The sequence below is a fragment of the Phyllostomus discolor genome, chromosome 6 (genome assembly GCF_004126475.2).
Source record: "Phyllostomus discolor isolate MPI-MPIP mPhyDis1 chromosome 6, mPhyDis1.pri.v3, whole genome shotgun sequence".
Classification (NCBI taxonomy): Eukaryota; Metazoa; Chordata; class Mammalia; order Chiroptera; family Phyllostomidae; genus Phyllostomus; species Phyllostomus discolor.
Window position 1 is genome coordinate 79,616,600 of NC_040908.2, and position 17,049 is coordinate 79,633,648.

Sequence of the window (17,049 nt, forward strand, 5' to 3'; positions counted from 1 at the left end):
ATTCAATCTTGTAGGATAAAGTAAGTCCCAGAAGACAACATAGAACACAGAATCTTTTCCATAAAAAAGCAAGGAAATGATGAACATGGGGTTCAGGGTGGTATTGACTTTGTGAGAGCTTTCTACCATACTCTGACCTACCACAGATGTGCAAGCCTTGACATTAAGACTTGTCAAGATGTGCAAACAAAAGAGACTTGCTCACCTACCTCAGCAGAAGGATCTCATGATTAGATGTAGGTTATTGTTAAGTCCTAGCTTTTGTTTTGTGTGGTGGATTTATGGAGGTTTATTACATTGTTAAAACCATCTAACTGGCTGATGAGTTACAAGTGGGTCCTGCATGAACCAATAGTGAAAAATCAATGATTATGACCCATTTAGTGCTGTGCACCTGCTGGTCAAAGAGAAGATTAACACGCAGCTGCCTACTTAGACTGAGGATTGAAGGAGTCCAACTGCTATCCTGTCTCTGCTCTGCTTCTCCTGCTGCCTGACTTCTTCCATTCAGTGGCCCACTCCGGCTTTTCATGAAGTCTCTCTAGCAAACATTTCTGACACAGAGATCAGAGATGATGGGTTGCTAAATTTTGGGGAAGGGGAGTTGCTGGAGGTCACAGGTATTGGGGGTGATGGGCAGGGAAGTGTGGGTACATTTATTCCCAGCTTGATTCAGCCCCTGGCCATGGTGGCCAGGCCCAGCACAGACCATGGGAAGGCATCAGCCTTTTCCTTTGTGTTGGGGCTGCTGACTGGGTCAGGTCTGTCTGCTCTATTGATTCAGTCTGTGCAGAGCCCTGACTCATGGGTCCAGCCCAGTCAGTGTTTGACTTAGGGCACTTCTGGGAATGAAGTTCCTGCTATCTGGAATACTGAGGGGCAGGAATGCCTGGACCCCCAGAGTCCAGGAAGGCTCAAGTTGGAGGAGGTAGGCAGTAGGGCAGGGAGGTGGAAGTGGGCATGTGGAAGGATGCCTGGGAAACACCTCCCAGTTGCCTGATTAGCTCAGAGTCATCTTTCCCTGCCTCTCAGTATTTTTCTGGTGACTGAACATTAATCCAAGACTCAAATGTGGAGGAACAATTAATTACTGCAGCTGGGTATTGTTATATAGTTTACAGTATATGTCATAAATGCTATTACAGTTAATTCTCAGAACAACCCTGAGAAATTTTCCCCAATTTACAGGACAGAAAACCACTATGGCCTCAGAGCAAGTAAGTAATGAACACAGCTCCTAGGGCCAGGCTTTTGGACCCAGTGGACAGTTGTTTTCATTTCTCCACAGCTTCAGGACCCTATTTGGATAAGTGTCACTAGCTGGTGCTGCGGTCTTTTGATTCTTTACTTTCCTGCAAAGAAGACTAGTTGCATATAAATAGCATCCATCAGCATGCAGAGATTACACCAGTGTCTTCCCAGCCCTCCCTCAGTCTGAAGGCAAACCCACCTCTGCTCGGTTTCTGGCTCTGCCAGGTCATTCCCGAACAGGGGTAAGAAGACCATTCTCTCAGAGTGTATGGGGAAAGGGCCTACTGCAGTGCTTGGTACCAAGGAGGGTCTTTATTGATAGCAGCACCCCTTCGTTTTCCTCTTCCATTAGGATTGCACCTTTCTCACCTTTTTCTCTTTCCTTTTGTTACCCATTACCCAGAGGCTCTAATGTTTTAGATCCCAGAGAAACTCCTGGTTGGGCTTAGCTCAGCTGCCACCTTCCAGCTCAGGGATGATGAGTCAAAATACGTGGGGTGAGGGAGTGGGGGAAGTTCCTATTTTTAAATGGAGGTGAGGATTAAGTGTGCTGTAGACCCATCCTGGGGAGTGTGATTTCTCATCTTGTCTTGTCTTCTGACTTGCTGTGTGGCCTTGGCATGCCCTTCCACCTCTCTGAACCTCAAGATCTCCTAGGGTAATGGGGAACTCTCTTTCAGGGTTGGTGAAGCAGATAAAAAGGTTAAAAACCACAAGGTGAAATGGGTGTGCTGTACTGGGGCAATAATGCCACGAAGAAGAGGTGGTAGCTCACAGAGGCTGAAGGAACAGGGAGCCTGGCCAGCTGCTCTGTTTGCTGTTCTTGCCAAGCAGCCCAAGCAGCCTGTCTCCAGGGCCTTTTTTCTCTTTTCCTCTCTGCAATGCTGCTACTGCAATTCCTTGTTCTGGAAGGAGCTTGGTAGGGGGTAGAGCTGGGATGGTTGAGGTGTAGGAGAAGGGCAAAAAGCAGGGGCACATAAAAGGGGCTTTCTGAGCCTGGTTCAGTCTGTGGAAGATTCAGGCTCCCGTGAGAGCTAAAGCCCTAGCTTCCCAAGGTCTCCCAGGGAAAACCTAGAGCCAGGGATGCTGTTGTTTCTAGGTGATGAAATAAACAGACCCTTTGTGGCTCTGTCAGGTGGCTGCTAGGTTGCTGAGGCCAGTGACACAACTGGGGGAAAACCCAGGGGAGAGAGGGGGTGGGGAAAGTTCTGGGTAAGGCAGGAGACCAGAGGCTGCTCCTAGTCATCTCGCAGAATAGATGGGCCACTGGTCACCTCTGGCTCAGGTGTTCAGGGGGCTGTTCTGAGGGGGCCTCACACTGCTCTCTGGTCTTTGAACCTGCATCTTACCCTCAACCTGACAGCAGGCAGCTGTCTCCTCTCCACCTGTGGCGGGGATAGGGCAGTTTGATACCTTTGCCAGACTGGAGCAATAACCTCTTTCGGGTGCCTCAGCATGACAGGTAAGGTGAGGAGAGGGGACATGAGGGCTGGGTGATCATTACTCAGGAGAGGAGGGCATGAGTTTCCTGAGGTGAGACTGGTTGTGATGCATCAGCCTTCATCCTAGATTTCAGGAAGCCTCTGAACTGTTCCCTGTCTCTAGACAGATCCCCCCATCCTGCCTGTGCCATGTGCAGGTATGTATCCAGGTTCTCCCGTGCAGCACCTCAGGAAATGTCTTACTTCCCCTACCTTATGTTTGGGTGTCCTACAGCAGCACATTTTCCTTAAGGACTAACCTCAGACTCAGCTGCTATGTTAGAAATCATTGTGCCTTGTTCTAAGCCACATAGGTGCTGACCTGTTGGCAATTTGTGCTGAATACCTTGGCCCCCATCCCAGCACATAATAGCTCAGGGTAGGGCCTTGGGCAGACAGGAGGTGTCAGGTAGCCCACTATTATTCCAATGCCAGCCTGCTGCCCAGCTGCCTTCAATTAAGAAGAATCAGCATTTGTGTTTCAGCATGACTCTTAACTCTAGGTAGGGCCAGGAGAGAGGGAAGGAAATGAAACACAAGCACAGAGCCACTATTCTATCTGTCACCAAGTCGCATGTCAAACAGCAAGGTGGGCAGGAGCGAGGTACACGCCTGTTGGGTTGAGTTGAACTGGAAGACCTGGTTCCTCAATGGAGGGCCCGTGACACCAGGTGGTGCTGCTGTTAGCTGTTGCTCTTATAAATCCCTCCCAGGCCCTTCTCTTGGTCCCAGGGAGGCAGTACATTCTCTTCAGCCAGTCTGAGTTCCCAACAATTTTACTTTGCTCAGGAACTTTCTGTCCCAGGGTGGTAGTTCCATCTACCTTCCCTTCCCAGGAGAGTCAGATGGGAAGGAAGAAGCTCCACCTTTGCACACCTGAGGGCAATGCCTGGGCGGCGGCCGAAGGGAACACTTGAGAGCCATCAGGGGTCAGGACACTGAGACTGACAGGGACTCTCAGAAGTTTGTGTTTAGGAAGGTCTGATAGATCTTAAAGGTTGGAGTATGCTCTAAACATTTCAATTTACCTGAATGAAGAACGTACTACCCATGATGCAGTCTGATATTTATGAAAGAATCCCACACAGTTTATACAACCTTTGAAAAATCATACTCCCTTTTACTTGTTCTGAATTGTCCTTTGAATTGTAAGGAGGAGTGGAGTGGTAGGAGGGCAGAGGGGCTTTGGTTTTACAAAGACTCACTCTACTTTTTACCAGCTGAGCAACCTTGGGCAAGTCACTTCCTGGACCCAGTTTGTGCCTTTGGAAGTAGGTGTGATAGTACTATGATAACACTGGAGAGTGGGAAAACTTCCACTGGGTACTGCACCTGCTGGTTACAACATGCCTTTTCAGGCCCACAAGAACCATATTTAGCCCTCTCATGTTTTTACAGGCTTGCTCATGGCCCCCCTTGTTTGGTCTTTGGGGTCAGAGTGGACTCAGCTACTCCTGAGCTCTGAGTCAGAAGTGTAAGGTTTTCTTAGAACCTGCCGAGGAAATAAACAGCCAATTAGCCATGAAAACAGGCAGATGAGCTTTATTTTGGAAGTTTGTGCTCCTGGGCCACGTTTTCCCCACCCAGAGAAGGGGCTAAGAAAAGACCTCCTGGGAGAAGGGAAAGGGTGGGAGTTTTATACGGCTGGATTTCTCGCAGGAGCCAAGGATTGGTTCTTGGTGAACAAAGAAGCAACTTAGCATTGGTGGTTCCTGGTCTGATGTCAGGCACCTCTTCTGGGTCAGAGTTCAGTCACCATATTACTTGTAGTCCAAACGGTGGCCATATTTGTAGTCCAAAATGCTAATTGTAACTAGATTCCCACTTGTCCTACCCCACCCATCCTGACAAGAAGCATTGACCTTAGTCCTGCTGTGCCGCATACCAGCCATGTGCTCCTGGGCAAGTTACTTAGTTTTTCTGAGTTTCAGTTTCCTCATCTGTAAAATGGGGAGAATACAGTCTGCTTCACAGGTTGTTGGTGAGGATTAACTGAGATGATGCATGTGGTGCACCTGGCTCAGTGCTTGACACATAGAGGGGTTTAGCATGTGAAAATAGTCCCCTCATGGGCAGGTACCCTGGAGGCTTGGGGAATGAAACTCCACACAGTGTTGGAGGAGGGGGTGCCTGTGTGTCTGTGCAAGGGCAAGACTGAGCATTCTCCCTCTTCTGTCTTCTCCCAGAGCAAACTGTCTCTGGGAGACTGTTTGACAGCTGCAGTAGAGCTACCATCTCCTCATCAAGGTCTGTGGTAACTCCAGGTCTCTCCTGTGAACTGAATGTGGATCTTCCAAATAGTGCTTCAGTGGTTTGTCAGTGACTTCCCTGCATCTATCACTTTGCAATTGCATAACCCAAAGCCTCTTTACCACTTTCTCGACACTAGAATACTCTGTGTGTGCCTCATGAAGGTTTCCTTGCTGGGCTGCTGTCTGCCAGGAAAGGCTATTTTACAGTGGATGGAGCACAGGCCTTAGGCAAATTAACCACTGGGAGCCTCAGTTTCATGAGAAAGAAAAAAAATAAGTCTTTCTTTTAATGAGATCAATGTGCTTATTGAAAGCATATAGCACATTGCCTGGTACATACATAGTAAGAATACAATTAATATTAGTAATAATAATGAAAATTATAAAATAATACTTGATTCATTCAACTAGGCACTGTTTTAGGGGCCGAATATACAACAGTGAACAAAAGCAGCAGTCTTTTTGCCCATGGAGTACCTATTCTATTCTTTTTATTAGTAACTAATAACAATACAGAACCTAGCAAGTGCTAAGCATAGTAGATACTCAAAAAATCATTAATTATTTCCTAATAGAGGGCTGAGCATGTATGTGATAGGAGTTGAACAAGTGGTGCTATTTTTATGGTTTCACTAGGTCATGGGGCCTGGTTTCAGGAGGGGAATCGATGGGCTAGAGTACACTGGAGGAGAGTGACCCAGGCAGTTAGGGGACCTGAAGTAATGTCATATGACATTTATTCACCTCTTTATGAACAAAGGGTGGAGGGTGCAGTCCAGAGAAGTGAAGACCTACATTAGGACAACTGTAGACCTTTAAAATGAGAAGGGCCACACTGACTAGTGTGGCTCAGTTGGTTGGGCATCATCCCACAAAGTGGAAGATCGCAGGTTCAATTCCTGTTCAGGGCACATGCCTGGGTTACATGTTCAGTCCCTCACTGGGTATGTATGAGAGGCAACTGATCGACGTTTTCTTTCACATCGTTGTTTTTCTCCCTCTCTTTCTCCCTCCCTACCCATCTGTCTAAAAGTAAACAAAACCTTACACAAAAAATGAGAAAGGCCATCTCAAGAAAGAGGCAAAGATGATGCTGGGGATTAATGGGGAAAGTAAGAGGGACTGCTTTCTCTTGGCACAGGAAAGATTATTATTATTATTTGTTTTAAAAGCAACTTTTTTTTTTAAAGATTTTATTCATCCATTTTTAGGGAGGGACGGGGGGGGGGGAGAGAGAGAGAGAGAGAGAGAGAGAGAGAGAGAGAAACATCAATGTGCGGTTGCTGGGGGTTATGGCCTGCAACCCAGGAATGTACCCTGGCTGGGAATCGAACCTGGGACACTTTAGTTCCCAGCCTGCGCTCAATCCATTGAGCTATGCCAGCCAGGGCTTAGGAAAGATTATTTTAAGCAACAGGTGTGTGAGTAGAAGCTAGATGGTGAAGGAGATTTCCACCAACAAAGGCAAGGCCACATAAGGGTTCCACAGCACCCTGGGGTGGGAGGAGGGGCAGAGGTTGTTGCAAAGGGAGGGAGGCGGAGCAGGAGTGGGTGGGGATCACAGTCCCGCATCTCTGTTTTTTTTCTGTTTTCCACATGTTGGTTCTACATTAGATGTCAGTGGGGCAAAGGGCTCTGAGGCTGAAACTAATTTGGGGAAACCTCTTTTCTAGAAGACCTCAGAGGTCTTTTCCTAGGGTTGCTGATTCTGAAGGGCTTGCTTTAGTCTAGAACTTCTTCGGTTGAATCCTCCCACAGATAAGACTCCTTTTAGGTCTGGTTTATTTAAAATTGTTCTCTCTTTAAATCAGTTTCTATCCTTCATCATCTCATGGTAACTTGGTTTTGTTTTCCTAAGCAGCACTGGGTATAAAACTAGATCTCTGTCTTCTTAACAGTCTATGTTTTCTTTATCTAAGAGGGTTTTTTTTTTTTTTTTAAATCTCCTTAGTGACCTTTGGTAGAGTAGTGAAGGATGCAGTGTCTTTACAAAAACAAAACTGTCTTTCCTGTAGTTGGCTGTGCCAGCTGATGCAGTCTTCACTCAATGAAGAATTTATTATAAAATCCATCAGCTTCTAGGTAAGGAAGTGAGGACCCCTGGTTCTTCAGTTTCTAGTTTTGTTTCAAATTCAGGTTCTAGTTTCAGTTCAGGTCTCGTAGTTACACATATTAGAGGAGAAGGAGGGCATAATGGAAAAGCAGGGCACTTGATATTGAAGTCCTAGAGCTCAGCCCCAACTCTTCTTGGTGGAGTGACCCTTTTCAAGTCACTTAAGCTCTTTGAGACTCTATTTCCTCATTTGTGGAATGAGGATCATGATGCCTTCCAGAGTTGAGGTGATTCTGGGTGCAAATGTGCTTCCCAAGCCTCAAAATGCTGTACTTGCTGCATTGGGGTAGAGATGAGTTGTGGTTGCAGTTGTTATTCTCGTTAAGACCACTAGTGATTTCTACTCATCAAGATAGTTCCTCCAAACAACCTGGCAGGGCCCTCCTCTCTGAGTTGGGATAGACCAGTGTCAGGGTAGGAATGAGGTAAAGGTAAGGCAAGGTGACCTCAGCTACACTTCCCCCTTCTTGCTGACATCTGTGGTTGAACAAATTTCCACTCTACCTGGGGTAGGGGAACAGATACCTCTGTTCCACCTATGGATTATATGGAACTGACAACTTCAATTTTGTGTATTCTTCTCTGAATCTCTCACAGGGTCTTGTCAGCATGTAGCACATAGTATATGCTCAGGGAATTCATGCTGAATGCATGAATGCATATTATAAAGGAAGAAACTGAGATTGCAGAAAATGCCTAAAGCATTTGTGGGCTAAGCCACACCAGCAGGCAGAACCCAGGCCTACCTATGTGCAGGGTGGTACATTGCTGCCACCCCTGGATAGATTCCTATCCAGGAACACTGCTGTCTCTGGCTGCATGTGGATTATTCTAGGAAGCTGGATGCTGCTCTGGGAGGGAAGGGCAGGGGAGAGACGCTGAGGGATTAAGTCTTGTTTACAAGTTTCTCTGCTGCAATCACGATAGAGTCTCAGGGGGGTTGCCACATTGGCTCTGCTCACATACTCTCTCTCTTCTTTACCACTGGGGTTTCTGGTTGGGCTCAGGCCTGTCCCTCCCTCACCCAAGTCCTGTCTGGGTTGAAAACACCTAGGTAACACCTCTGGTAGAATTTGGCATTTTTTTCCAATCGGCTTTGGCTTATCTTGTCTTCAGTGTCAGGTAAATCAGACAGCTGGTTATAGGGGATTCAGTCTTGGTCACTTGTTTGTCATTCATTCACAAACATAACAGTTGCCTATTGTATGCCAGCTCTTGTTAGGTTTGGGGCTAAAAAATGGAAAAGACATAGACTCCAACCTAAAGAAAGTCCCAGTCTGGTGGCAGCAAGTTTATAAAAATATGTAGCAGATGAATGTACTTTAGGTTTGAGGGAATTAACTATTTTGGGCAATCATTGCTTGGGAATTTGAGGTGTTTACAGAGGCAGATGCTTTCAGGTGAGCAAGAAGGGAGGCTGAGGGTAAAGAGCTGTCTGGGAAGTCTGAGAGGCCTGCATTCATCTCCTGCTGTTCTGGGTTGTCTCTGGGGCTTCAGAAAGTTTGTCCAGAGTTCCTGAACCCTGGTTTCTTTTCCCTATTACCCCCTCTGCCTTGCCATCATCTCTCCTCATTTCCTATATTCAGCTCCTCAGATTCCCTTGGGTTTTGTTATAGGGACAAGCTAGGGTCATTTGTTGCAGGTGACTGCTGGCTTTCTCAACTGTACAGAGGAAGACTGAGGAGGAAAGAGGCCTGAAGCAGGGGGAAGGCCTGACTTCACTTCTACCTGTCAGTAGCCAGGCACAGAGCTGACCCCTAGGGTAGGAGAGAAGCACCCTCAGACATGGAAGAGGGCCTGGAGGTGGTGCTTCCACATTTGTATATGCTGTTCCCTCTGCCTGAAATGCCCCATTCTCCCTACCCTCCCAGCTCACATGCAACCCTCAGCCTCCTCTGACCTTCAACAAGGTCACAGGCCTGGTAGAACTCTCACAGTGCCCTGAGTTTCAGTCATTGCTATTTAAACATGAGTTTAGATGATTGTTTGATAACCCCCTATCTCTCTCCACACCCACCCTCTCTGGACACTGAGAGCAGGACCCCTGTCTGTTTCCTCCTACCAGCATGGCTGGTGCTGGTACTGAGGAGGCATGCCACCTATTTTGTGGATGAATGAACAGGGCTAGACGCCTGCTGCCCTGCCTGGTAGGGGAAGGGTGGTCTGGGCCAAATTCTGGAGGGGGCCCAAACATGAGACCCTGGCAATTGCTGGGGCCTTTCCCTGGCCCAGCCCCACTGGGCTCCAGGGAACCCTGAACCTGAGCTTAATGTAGGGGCCTGCATGACTATGCCATGGGCCCCTGACCTTAGCTATGCCCCTCCTCCCTGCCCCGCTCCCCAGGCCTATTGCTCTCTAGCCAAAGCACCATCCACCTTGTCCCCACTGCCACTCTTTCCTGTTCATATTGCCTGGAGAGAGCCTGCTCACCTTTCAAGGTCCAGAAAAAGTACTTTCTCTTTTGGGACAACTCCCCAACTACCCTAGAGAGAATTTACTCCCTTTTCTGCCCCTGGGGTACTTTGTGTCACCTATAGTATGACCCCTTGTGTCACCTATCCAATACCATAGGTAACACAAGGTCACACTCTCTTAGTACCCTTTTCTTATGGAGTGGTCTACCTCTGGATTCTGAGTACTTCCAGGGCAGAACCTATGCATTGCACCCTATTGTCCCCAACCCGCTCCAGCCACCTGGAGGTAGTTAATAGCAGGGACTGATTAAGTGGTGATTGGAAGGATGAAGTTACTTTGGGGGTCATAGTGGAATCAAGAACCTCTCCCCTCTCACCCCCAGGTAGTGAGGGGTCCTGGAGAATAGGCAGGGCCTAGCCTTCTTTTGCTTATCTTGCCCTCTTGGGTCTTTTACTGTCCACCCATTTTAGGCAGCCCAGAATGACACCAACAGGCCTGAGTGGGCTCCTGGACTCTGCCTCCATCTGGGGTGGACCCTGCCCATGCTCCCAGATCCCTGCTGCCAGCAGGCTGGCCTGCTGACCTGCCTCATTCCTTAGTCCCAGCCAAGCCCAGTGAACCCCTTGGTATGTACCAGCTGACAAGGTGGGTGGAGAGGGTAGGAGAACCTGCTTCCTCCATAGCAGCCAGAGGTTGGAATTGACCTCAAGCATTGAACACTCTAGTCTGGTGGCTCCTGGGATATGGGAGGCCCCCTGGGAAATGCTGATCAAGACCAGGATGGCTGGTCATAAAGCCTGGGCTTCCATTCAGGGCTCAGATGCAGCCTAGGTGTCAAGGGACACATTCACCTCCAGGACAGAGATTGTGTTCAGATCTCCACACATGGCCTTCTCTACCTCCTGCTCTCACTGGGCACACCCCATTGAATAGGCTCAAGTGAGAACCATTGTTAAGAAACAGCAACTCTGTAGAACTCTGACTCTCAGTCCCAGGAAGGACCTGATAGGTGTGGCAGGAGGCAGGGAGGGGAAGGGGAAGAGAAGGGTGGGCCTGGGCAGGAGGTGTCCTATCTTTTCCCAGTGCTGGGAACTATGACTGTCCTGGCCTGACTAGAAGAAGATGACAGGGTAATTTCATGCCTAGCTCAGGGGCCAGAGGCTTCCTGGTCTTACCATGGATCCTGCCCATGTTGCTGCCTTGCCTTTGGGGCCCCAGGCATGGTCCCTATACCATAGCGTGCCTACCTGCCTTCCCTCACTTACATAATGCCTTTCCTGAATGGTGAAGTGTAGGGTTGGCAATGCCACTGACCTGTCATTCATTTCCTGGAGCGAATTCCTCTTCAGTCATAATCCTTACATTTGCACAGGACTTCATGGTTTTTAGCCTATTCACATACGTTATTAGCGTATTCAGCTTTTCCATTGATGCTGTGTGTGTGCATGGCGGTGTGTGTGGATAATATTTCTATTTTACAGAGGGAGAACATGAGTCTTAGAAAGACTAAAGTCTCAAGACTAATATGCTTCCAAGGGAGCTGGCTATTTGACCTTTTGATTCTATAGTTAGTGCTCTGGTTATTTGCCCTAGAAACTACTGTCTTCTGAATTGCTCCCCCAAGAGGAACCCCAGGTTCCCTCAGGGCAGCTCACAGCCAGGTGGGTTGGCACTATTTCCTCTTCTCTTCTGAGAGCCCCAGCAGGATGCAGCTTTTCAGCACACAGGCTGGGCTTCTGGGAGCTTCCTTGGATGGGGACCTGGGCATCTTGTGTGACTCAGGCAAGCCCCACCCCTTTCTGACCCTCAGCCACCTAAGCACTAGGGCTAGAACTTTGCCCGACTTTTCAGAGGAGTCCCATGGGAAGTGCTCAGGCCAGGAGTCATCTGAGGGGCCCCAGTAAGTCACCTCTTTTCCTCTTTGAGGGGATGCTCCCCTTTCCTTTCTGGTCCCTTCCCTCCCCTCTCATTTTCATGTTAATTGTTGGGCAACTGTGCATGTTGGTGAATGATTGGAAATGGAAGATTCCCTGGGTCCCCTCTCACACTCACCATTTACTTTATCTCTCCCCTTCGTGTACTCAGAAGTCTGGGATTTATTCTCTTTGCCTCAAGACAGCAAGCAGGGCAAGTGTTCAGAGAAGGGGGAGGGAGGACAGGGCCAAAGAAGAGACAGAAAAGAAGATTCCCACAGGCACTCTACATTGTTTTGAGGCAGCTGTCCACTGTTTTCTTTAAAAAGAAAAGGAGCCAGTTTCTCCAAGGAAGTGGCAAAAGGCCCCTGTGGCATCAAAACAGCCCCCAGCTCTTAGAAAAGTATCAGCCTCTAGCTAACAGACCAGAAGGCAGTGGGCAAGAGAGCAGGCAGGATTCAGGGGGAGAATAGTCAGAAAGGATAGCTCTGGCCTCAGTGTTTCAATTGCCTTGCTGCTGGTGCAAGGGCTGTTGGAGGGGAGGAAGAGAGCAGGGCAGGTGGGTACTGAAAGAGGTAAGGGGCTGGAGTGTGGCGTCAATGCAGGTGTGACCTCTTTTTAACCTGGAGGGTGTTATAAAATTCTCAGCTGATGATAACCTCTCAGGCTGCCTTGAAGACTCTTTGTGGGGAGACCACGCACCCTCACCCCCATGCAGAGGGCCCCACACTCACCATGCTGGTTTTGAGATCTTGATTTCTCGATGGCCCGGAGCTGAGATCAGCAACTCAAATCAGGAGGAAGTCCTCCCCTGGTGGGCCCCTGGCTGGTCAGCAGGTCAGAGATCCCCAGCAGCACTGGTTGGAGGAAGCCTTAGTGCAGAGCAGGCCTTGGTCCCTTGTGTCCAGCATCTCTTTCCCCTTAATGATCTGTCCAGCTCCCTCTGCAGTATTACAAGAGTGATTTGGGGACTGTGGTGCAGGTTAATTAGAACAACCCTACAGCCGAAGTTGCTAAACTGGAATGATTATGTGTCTTGTAACCTGATATCCATCTTAGGGCCTGGAGCAACACCTGGAGTCATTCATAGGTCCTTTACCTTAGAACAAGTGGCACACCTATTTGTCACAAAAGCCTTCCTGCCTGAATTACTCCACCCAACCTGATGTTGGCTGACAGTGATGTTAAAAGGCTCTCTTTCTCACCTGTGTGAATGTTTTTGTTTCGGGTTGTAATAAGTTGGAGGAGTTTGGGGGTTGGGATGACAAAATTTACTGCCCAGTGGAACTGGATTGTTTCCATCCCTTGAGATGGGATAAACCTGGCCCCCAGGTGCGAAGCTCTCCCATGCAGGGCTTATACACAACATTACCAGCCACCCAAGAGCTTCTTGACTTTGCCTCACCAGTTATTTCACATCCTGAATATCACTGTTGGTGCTGTGGCTCAGACCCAGGTCTTCCCTCCTGGCAGGGTAATTTATAATTCACATCCTGCTACACCCTGAGGCCTGACCTGCCCCTGGCTAGGATATGTGAAAGCAAGACCTTGGAACTGTGGAGCTGGAGGAGTCTTAGGCAACTATCTTCTCCTGCTCCTTTTGTGGGTGAGGAAACTAAATTCTAGAGAAGCAAAGTCAAGTATCAAGATCACATAGTAAATTAGTGTCGGATTCTGAACAAATCCAGATCTTCCTCCATTTCTCAGCCTTGGCCCCTTTTGGAGATCAGCCCAGGTTAGACTTGAGCATTTGCCCTTCCATTGAAAACATGCATCTGTGTGCCATCTCTTTAGTTCTTACAACAATCCTGTAAGGAATATTTTGTTCCCACTTGACAGTTGAGGAAATCATAGCTCATGGCTCATGAAGTGATTGGCCCTTAAATCATACCAGTTTTGGGGGCAGACTTGAGGTTTGCACCTCATTCTCCTACAACTACCAGCCATGTGAAGAGGCTGAATATAACACAAGTGTCTGAAAGCTCCCCTACATGATCTGGGGAGATATTGCCCATAGAAGACCCAGGTGACATCTGAGAAGAAATATAAGGTAGATTTGACTGACTGTTGGCCAGATCTCAGCTGCTCAGTGCAGTATGGCCTTGGACTTTTCTCTGAGCAGGAGAGATCTGAGGCTAGTCTGGAGAATCTTTTGAACTAACATGGCCCCAATGCTTCTCCACTCTAGGTTGGTAGCCTTTAGAGTTGGAAGTTTTGGGTAGAGTCAAGAGTCTGTGATCTCAGAACAGGTGACTTAAGGGCACAGGCTTCAAAGACCCAGGTGGGCATCTCCTTTTTTGAGGATGACCCAGCAGTGGGGCAGTGAAAGGCTAGTGGGCTACCCTGGAACAAGCTTTCCTCCTCTTTTGTTCCTCTATGTGCCAGGCTAAATATCTGGCCCCAGGTTTTTTTTTTCTTTCTACTGGCTGGGCATGCAGGTGATGAACCAGGAAAGATGTAGCTGCTTGGGGAAAAACACTGATGGGTGCGGCTGTTTGGAGGGTGATTACTCAGCCCTTCTGGCTCCTGCTCTAGCCCACCTTCTGGGGGTTTGGGAGCCTGGGGAGAGGCTTGGGTAGGATGTCAGCAGGGTCACTGTAATGCTGGGGGAGGAGGTTGCAAGGTATACATGTAGAGGCATAGAGGCCTGGACAGAGCAAAGGGCCCTTCCACCCAGGGTCCGGGTGGGAGCAGCTGGCTGAATCCCACCTTCACCTCTGATGAATGAGGGATTCATCAGAGGCGGGTGCAGCTCCCCCCAGCCCCTTACTGTCCTGCCCTGCCCTGCCCCGAGTGCTTTTTCTCTTTTCGATCCATCTCTTTAGATCCCTCTCCTGTTTTATTCTCCTGCCTCTCTTCCTTTTTGCCCCCCTTTTATCTCTTCCTTTCTTTCTTCAACCAATTTTCCTTTTCCTCTTCCTTTAGCTCTTGTGTCCAGCATGGAGGTCCAGATGAGAGGCAGTGTTGGCATGTAGCTAACAAAGCCCAAGCCACAGAGCCCCTCCCTTGTACAACTCACCAAGGACAGGAGGGCCCCCATGATATGTTCATATGCTTTTGCAAATTTTGCAGCATATTTTTGGGGTGTACTTTCTTCTTAAAAGGAGCACCTCAAAATATAAAGCTTCAGGCTTTACCAAACATGGCTGTCACTTGGTCAGGACCACGGGCTGTGGTGGCCTGGAGTCCTGTGTCCCAATCCCAACTACTGATTGTGTGGCTGTGGGCATTTTACTTAATTCTCCTGAGCTACACATTCCTCATCTGTAAAATGGGGAACATAATAGCACTGGCCTCATAAAATTGTTGTGAGGATTAAATCTGATAATCCCTGTGAAGTGTCTGGCTCCTAAAAGAGACTTCATGAATGGAGGTGTTAGCCCTATTCATCACAGAATGGTATTTATGGAGCTCCTGCTAGAGCCAGCTATTGTGCCAGACACCAAGGCTTAAAAAATAAAAGACACAGGCCTTGAACATGTACCACGTAGTCTGCTGGAAGGTATATGACTCAGCCATACATTTGACTACATTAGAAAGATGTTCTAGGAGAGGTGAAAACTCTTTGGGGGTTCAGAGATCCTTTTTCATCTTTCAATGCCCTCTCCTCCATTCTTTTTTCTTCCTTCCTTTTCCTTTTCTCCATTTCCCCCCTAGGACATTTTTTACCTAAATGTGTAATTTATAGGGCAGTATATTATTTGCCAGTTGTTTCTGATTGCACATTTGATCTTAATATCAGCAACCATCCACCTATCCATCCATATGTGTTTGACAATCCATCCATCTATCCAAGAAATATTTTCTATGGTGTTATCAGGCCCTCTGGTTAGACACTGTGACTGGAAAAAATAAGTCTTGCCTTGGAGAGCTCAGTCTGCACACTTACTGCACTTTCCTTATTAAAAGTGGGAGCTCCTGGGGGCAGCTAGCCCTCTAGATCCTTCCTGCTCAAGGCATGTCTGTGGAACCAACAGCATTGGCATCACCTGGTAGCTTGTTAGAAATGTAGACTCTCAGGTGCCCCCCCAGTGCCTACTGAATCTGCACTATTGTTATAGAAGACAAGGGGGCCAAAGGGCAATAACTATTACTGAAAGGAACCCCCTAGGTTCGTTATGTCCGCTGCCTTATAGGAAAGACATCTCTCAATGCCAGAGATTTGTGAAAAGGAACAGAAATGTTTATTTAATGCTGTACAGACTTAAAGTAGTGACCTAATATCTTCATCAAAATCCCAAAGTCCCTTAAAAGACCCACAAACACGCACAGCCCTTCCTTTCCCTTCTTTCCCAGTCTGGGGTACCATATCTCAGGAAAAGAAATAGAAGTCCGAGGCTCAGGCAGCCTCCAGTTCTTCCCGGTAATCTGTGCTCGACTGGTAGGCCTTCCTCGGCTCTCTACACCATCAGCTGTGTTGCTGGGATCTCTGCTAAAGCTGCATGGTGATTCTCTCTGACAGGGCTGTGGGAGCCCCCACTCTGCTAAAGACCAAGTGATTCTCTCCTGTACTGGCTGTGGTCCTCCCTCCTTAATGGCTGCAGTGTTGGGGTTTAAATCCCTGCGGCAATCTTGCTTTGCAGAAAATCTTGCTTTTCATTTCTGACTCCTCCCACAATTGACTACACTTGCCAGCACTCTCTTATCCTTCCAGCTTTACTGGGCTGCTATCGTGACTCTGGGCAGGCATGGCCCCATGTCATGGAGCCAATCTTCTCCAAGCTCTCAGGCAGACACTGTAACTTGGGGGACCTGCCTCCCAGTTACATCTTGGGGGGAAGTTACTTCTATTCTCCTAGCTCAGAGTATGACCACAGCTATTTAACATATCTATGCAACCAGTTAAAGGTTATAGATATGTTAAATGACCATGCCAGAGGTCAGCTGCAAAGCTGTTGCTATGCAAAACAGCTCTCAATGGCCCTGCTCCATGTGTCCCTTCCCCCAACCCATACCTGTGGGGGCGTGGGGCCTAAGGACATCCTAACCTTTCCTGGACACCTTGAGCTCCGGACCCCATCCCAAATCCCCATTTGGGGCTCCCCTCTTGGCTGCACCCTATAACACTATAAGATCCCTAGGTGATTTGTATGTACTTTCAAGTTGGCAAATTACTGTTCTAGATCTCATGCTCAGGAGTGGGTAGAGGCTGTTATTCCTGGAGTGAGCTGGATTCAAAGACTAGATCTTGACATAGATGAACCTTGGGGTTCTTTTTAGCCAGCAGAATCTACAGTTTTTCCTCTGAGCCCAAGTAATTTGACATCAGTAATAGTAACAGACCCTTTTGTTCCAGCTTCTCCAGGAAATTAAGTGGAGAAAGTCAGTTGGTGGGTATGTGTTGGCCAGTGGCTCTGAAATGCAGAAGATAGAGAAGGCACTGCCTGTGTCTGGGGACAGCAGAGACATCTTGGCTCACTGTGAGTGGTGCTAGTTTGGCTCTCTGTTGTTTCTCTAATTTTTTGGAAGGAATTTTTACTGCATGACAACTCTTTTCCTAAGGTGTGGTTTAGGCCCCAGGCTGTAGATGGAGCCTCAAATATCTGCACCAAAGAGCTGGGGAAGTAGAGATTCCCAAACCCTGGCTGATTTCTATTGGGTGGGAGCTGAACTTCCTCTGTAAC

The 17,049-nt window shown here is 48.1% G+C and overlaps 2 protein-coding genes across 5 annotated transcripts in view; one reads left to right on the plus strand and one right to left on the minus strand.

Moving 5' to 3' along the window:
• TMPRSS4 (transmembrane serine protease 4) overlaps positions 1-12,441 on the minus strand; it is a 35,322-nt gene extending 22,881 nt beyond the window's left edge. For 3 of the 4 annotated variants that reach the window (XM_036028499.1, XM_036028498.1, XM_036028497.1), the window contains exon 1: positions 12,160-12,440. In XM_036028499.1, coding sequence (XP_035884392.1) covers positions 12,160-12,162 — 3 coding nt within the window. In that variant the 5' untranslated portion in view covers positions 12,163-12,440. Of the gene's footprint in view, positions 1-12,159 lie in introns of all 4 variants that reach the window. The other variant, XM_036028501.1, reaches the window with a different exon arrangement.
• Positions 2,448-17,049, plus strand: part of SMIM35 (small integral membrane protein 35) — a 125,042-nt gene continuing 110,440 nt past the window's right edge. The window contains exon 1 of the mRNA XM_036028502.1: positions 2,448-2,713. Within this exon, the coding sequence (XP_035884395.1) occupies positions 2,707-2,713 (7 nt within the window). The 5' untranslated portion in view covers positions 2,448-2,706. The remainder of the gene's footprint in view (positions 2,714-17,049) is intronic.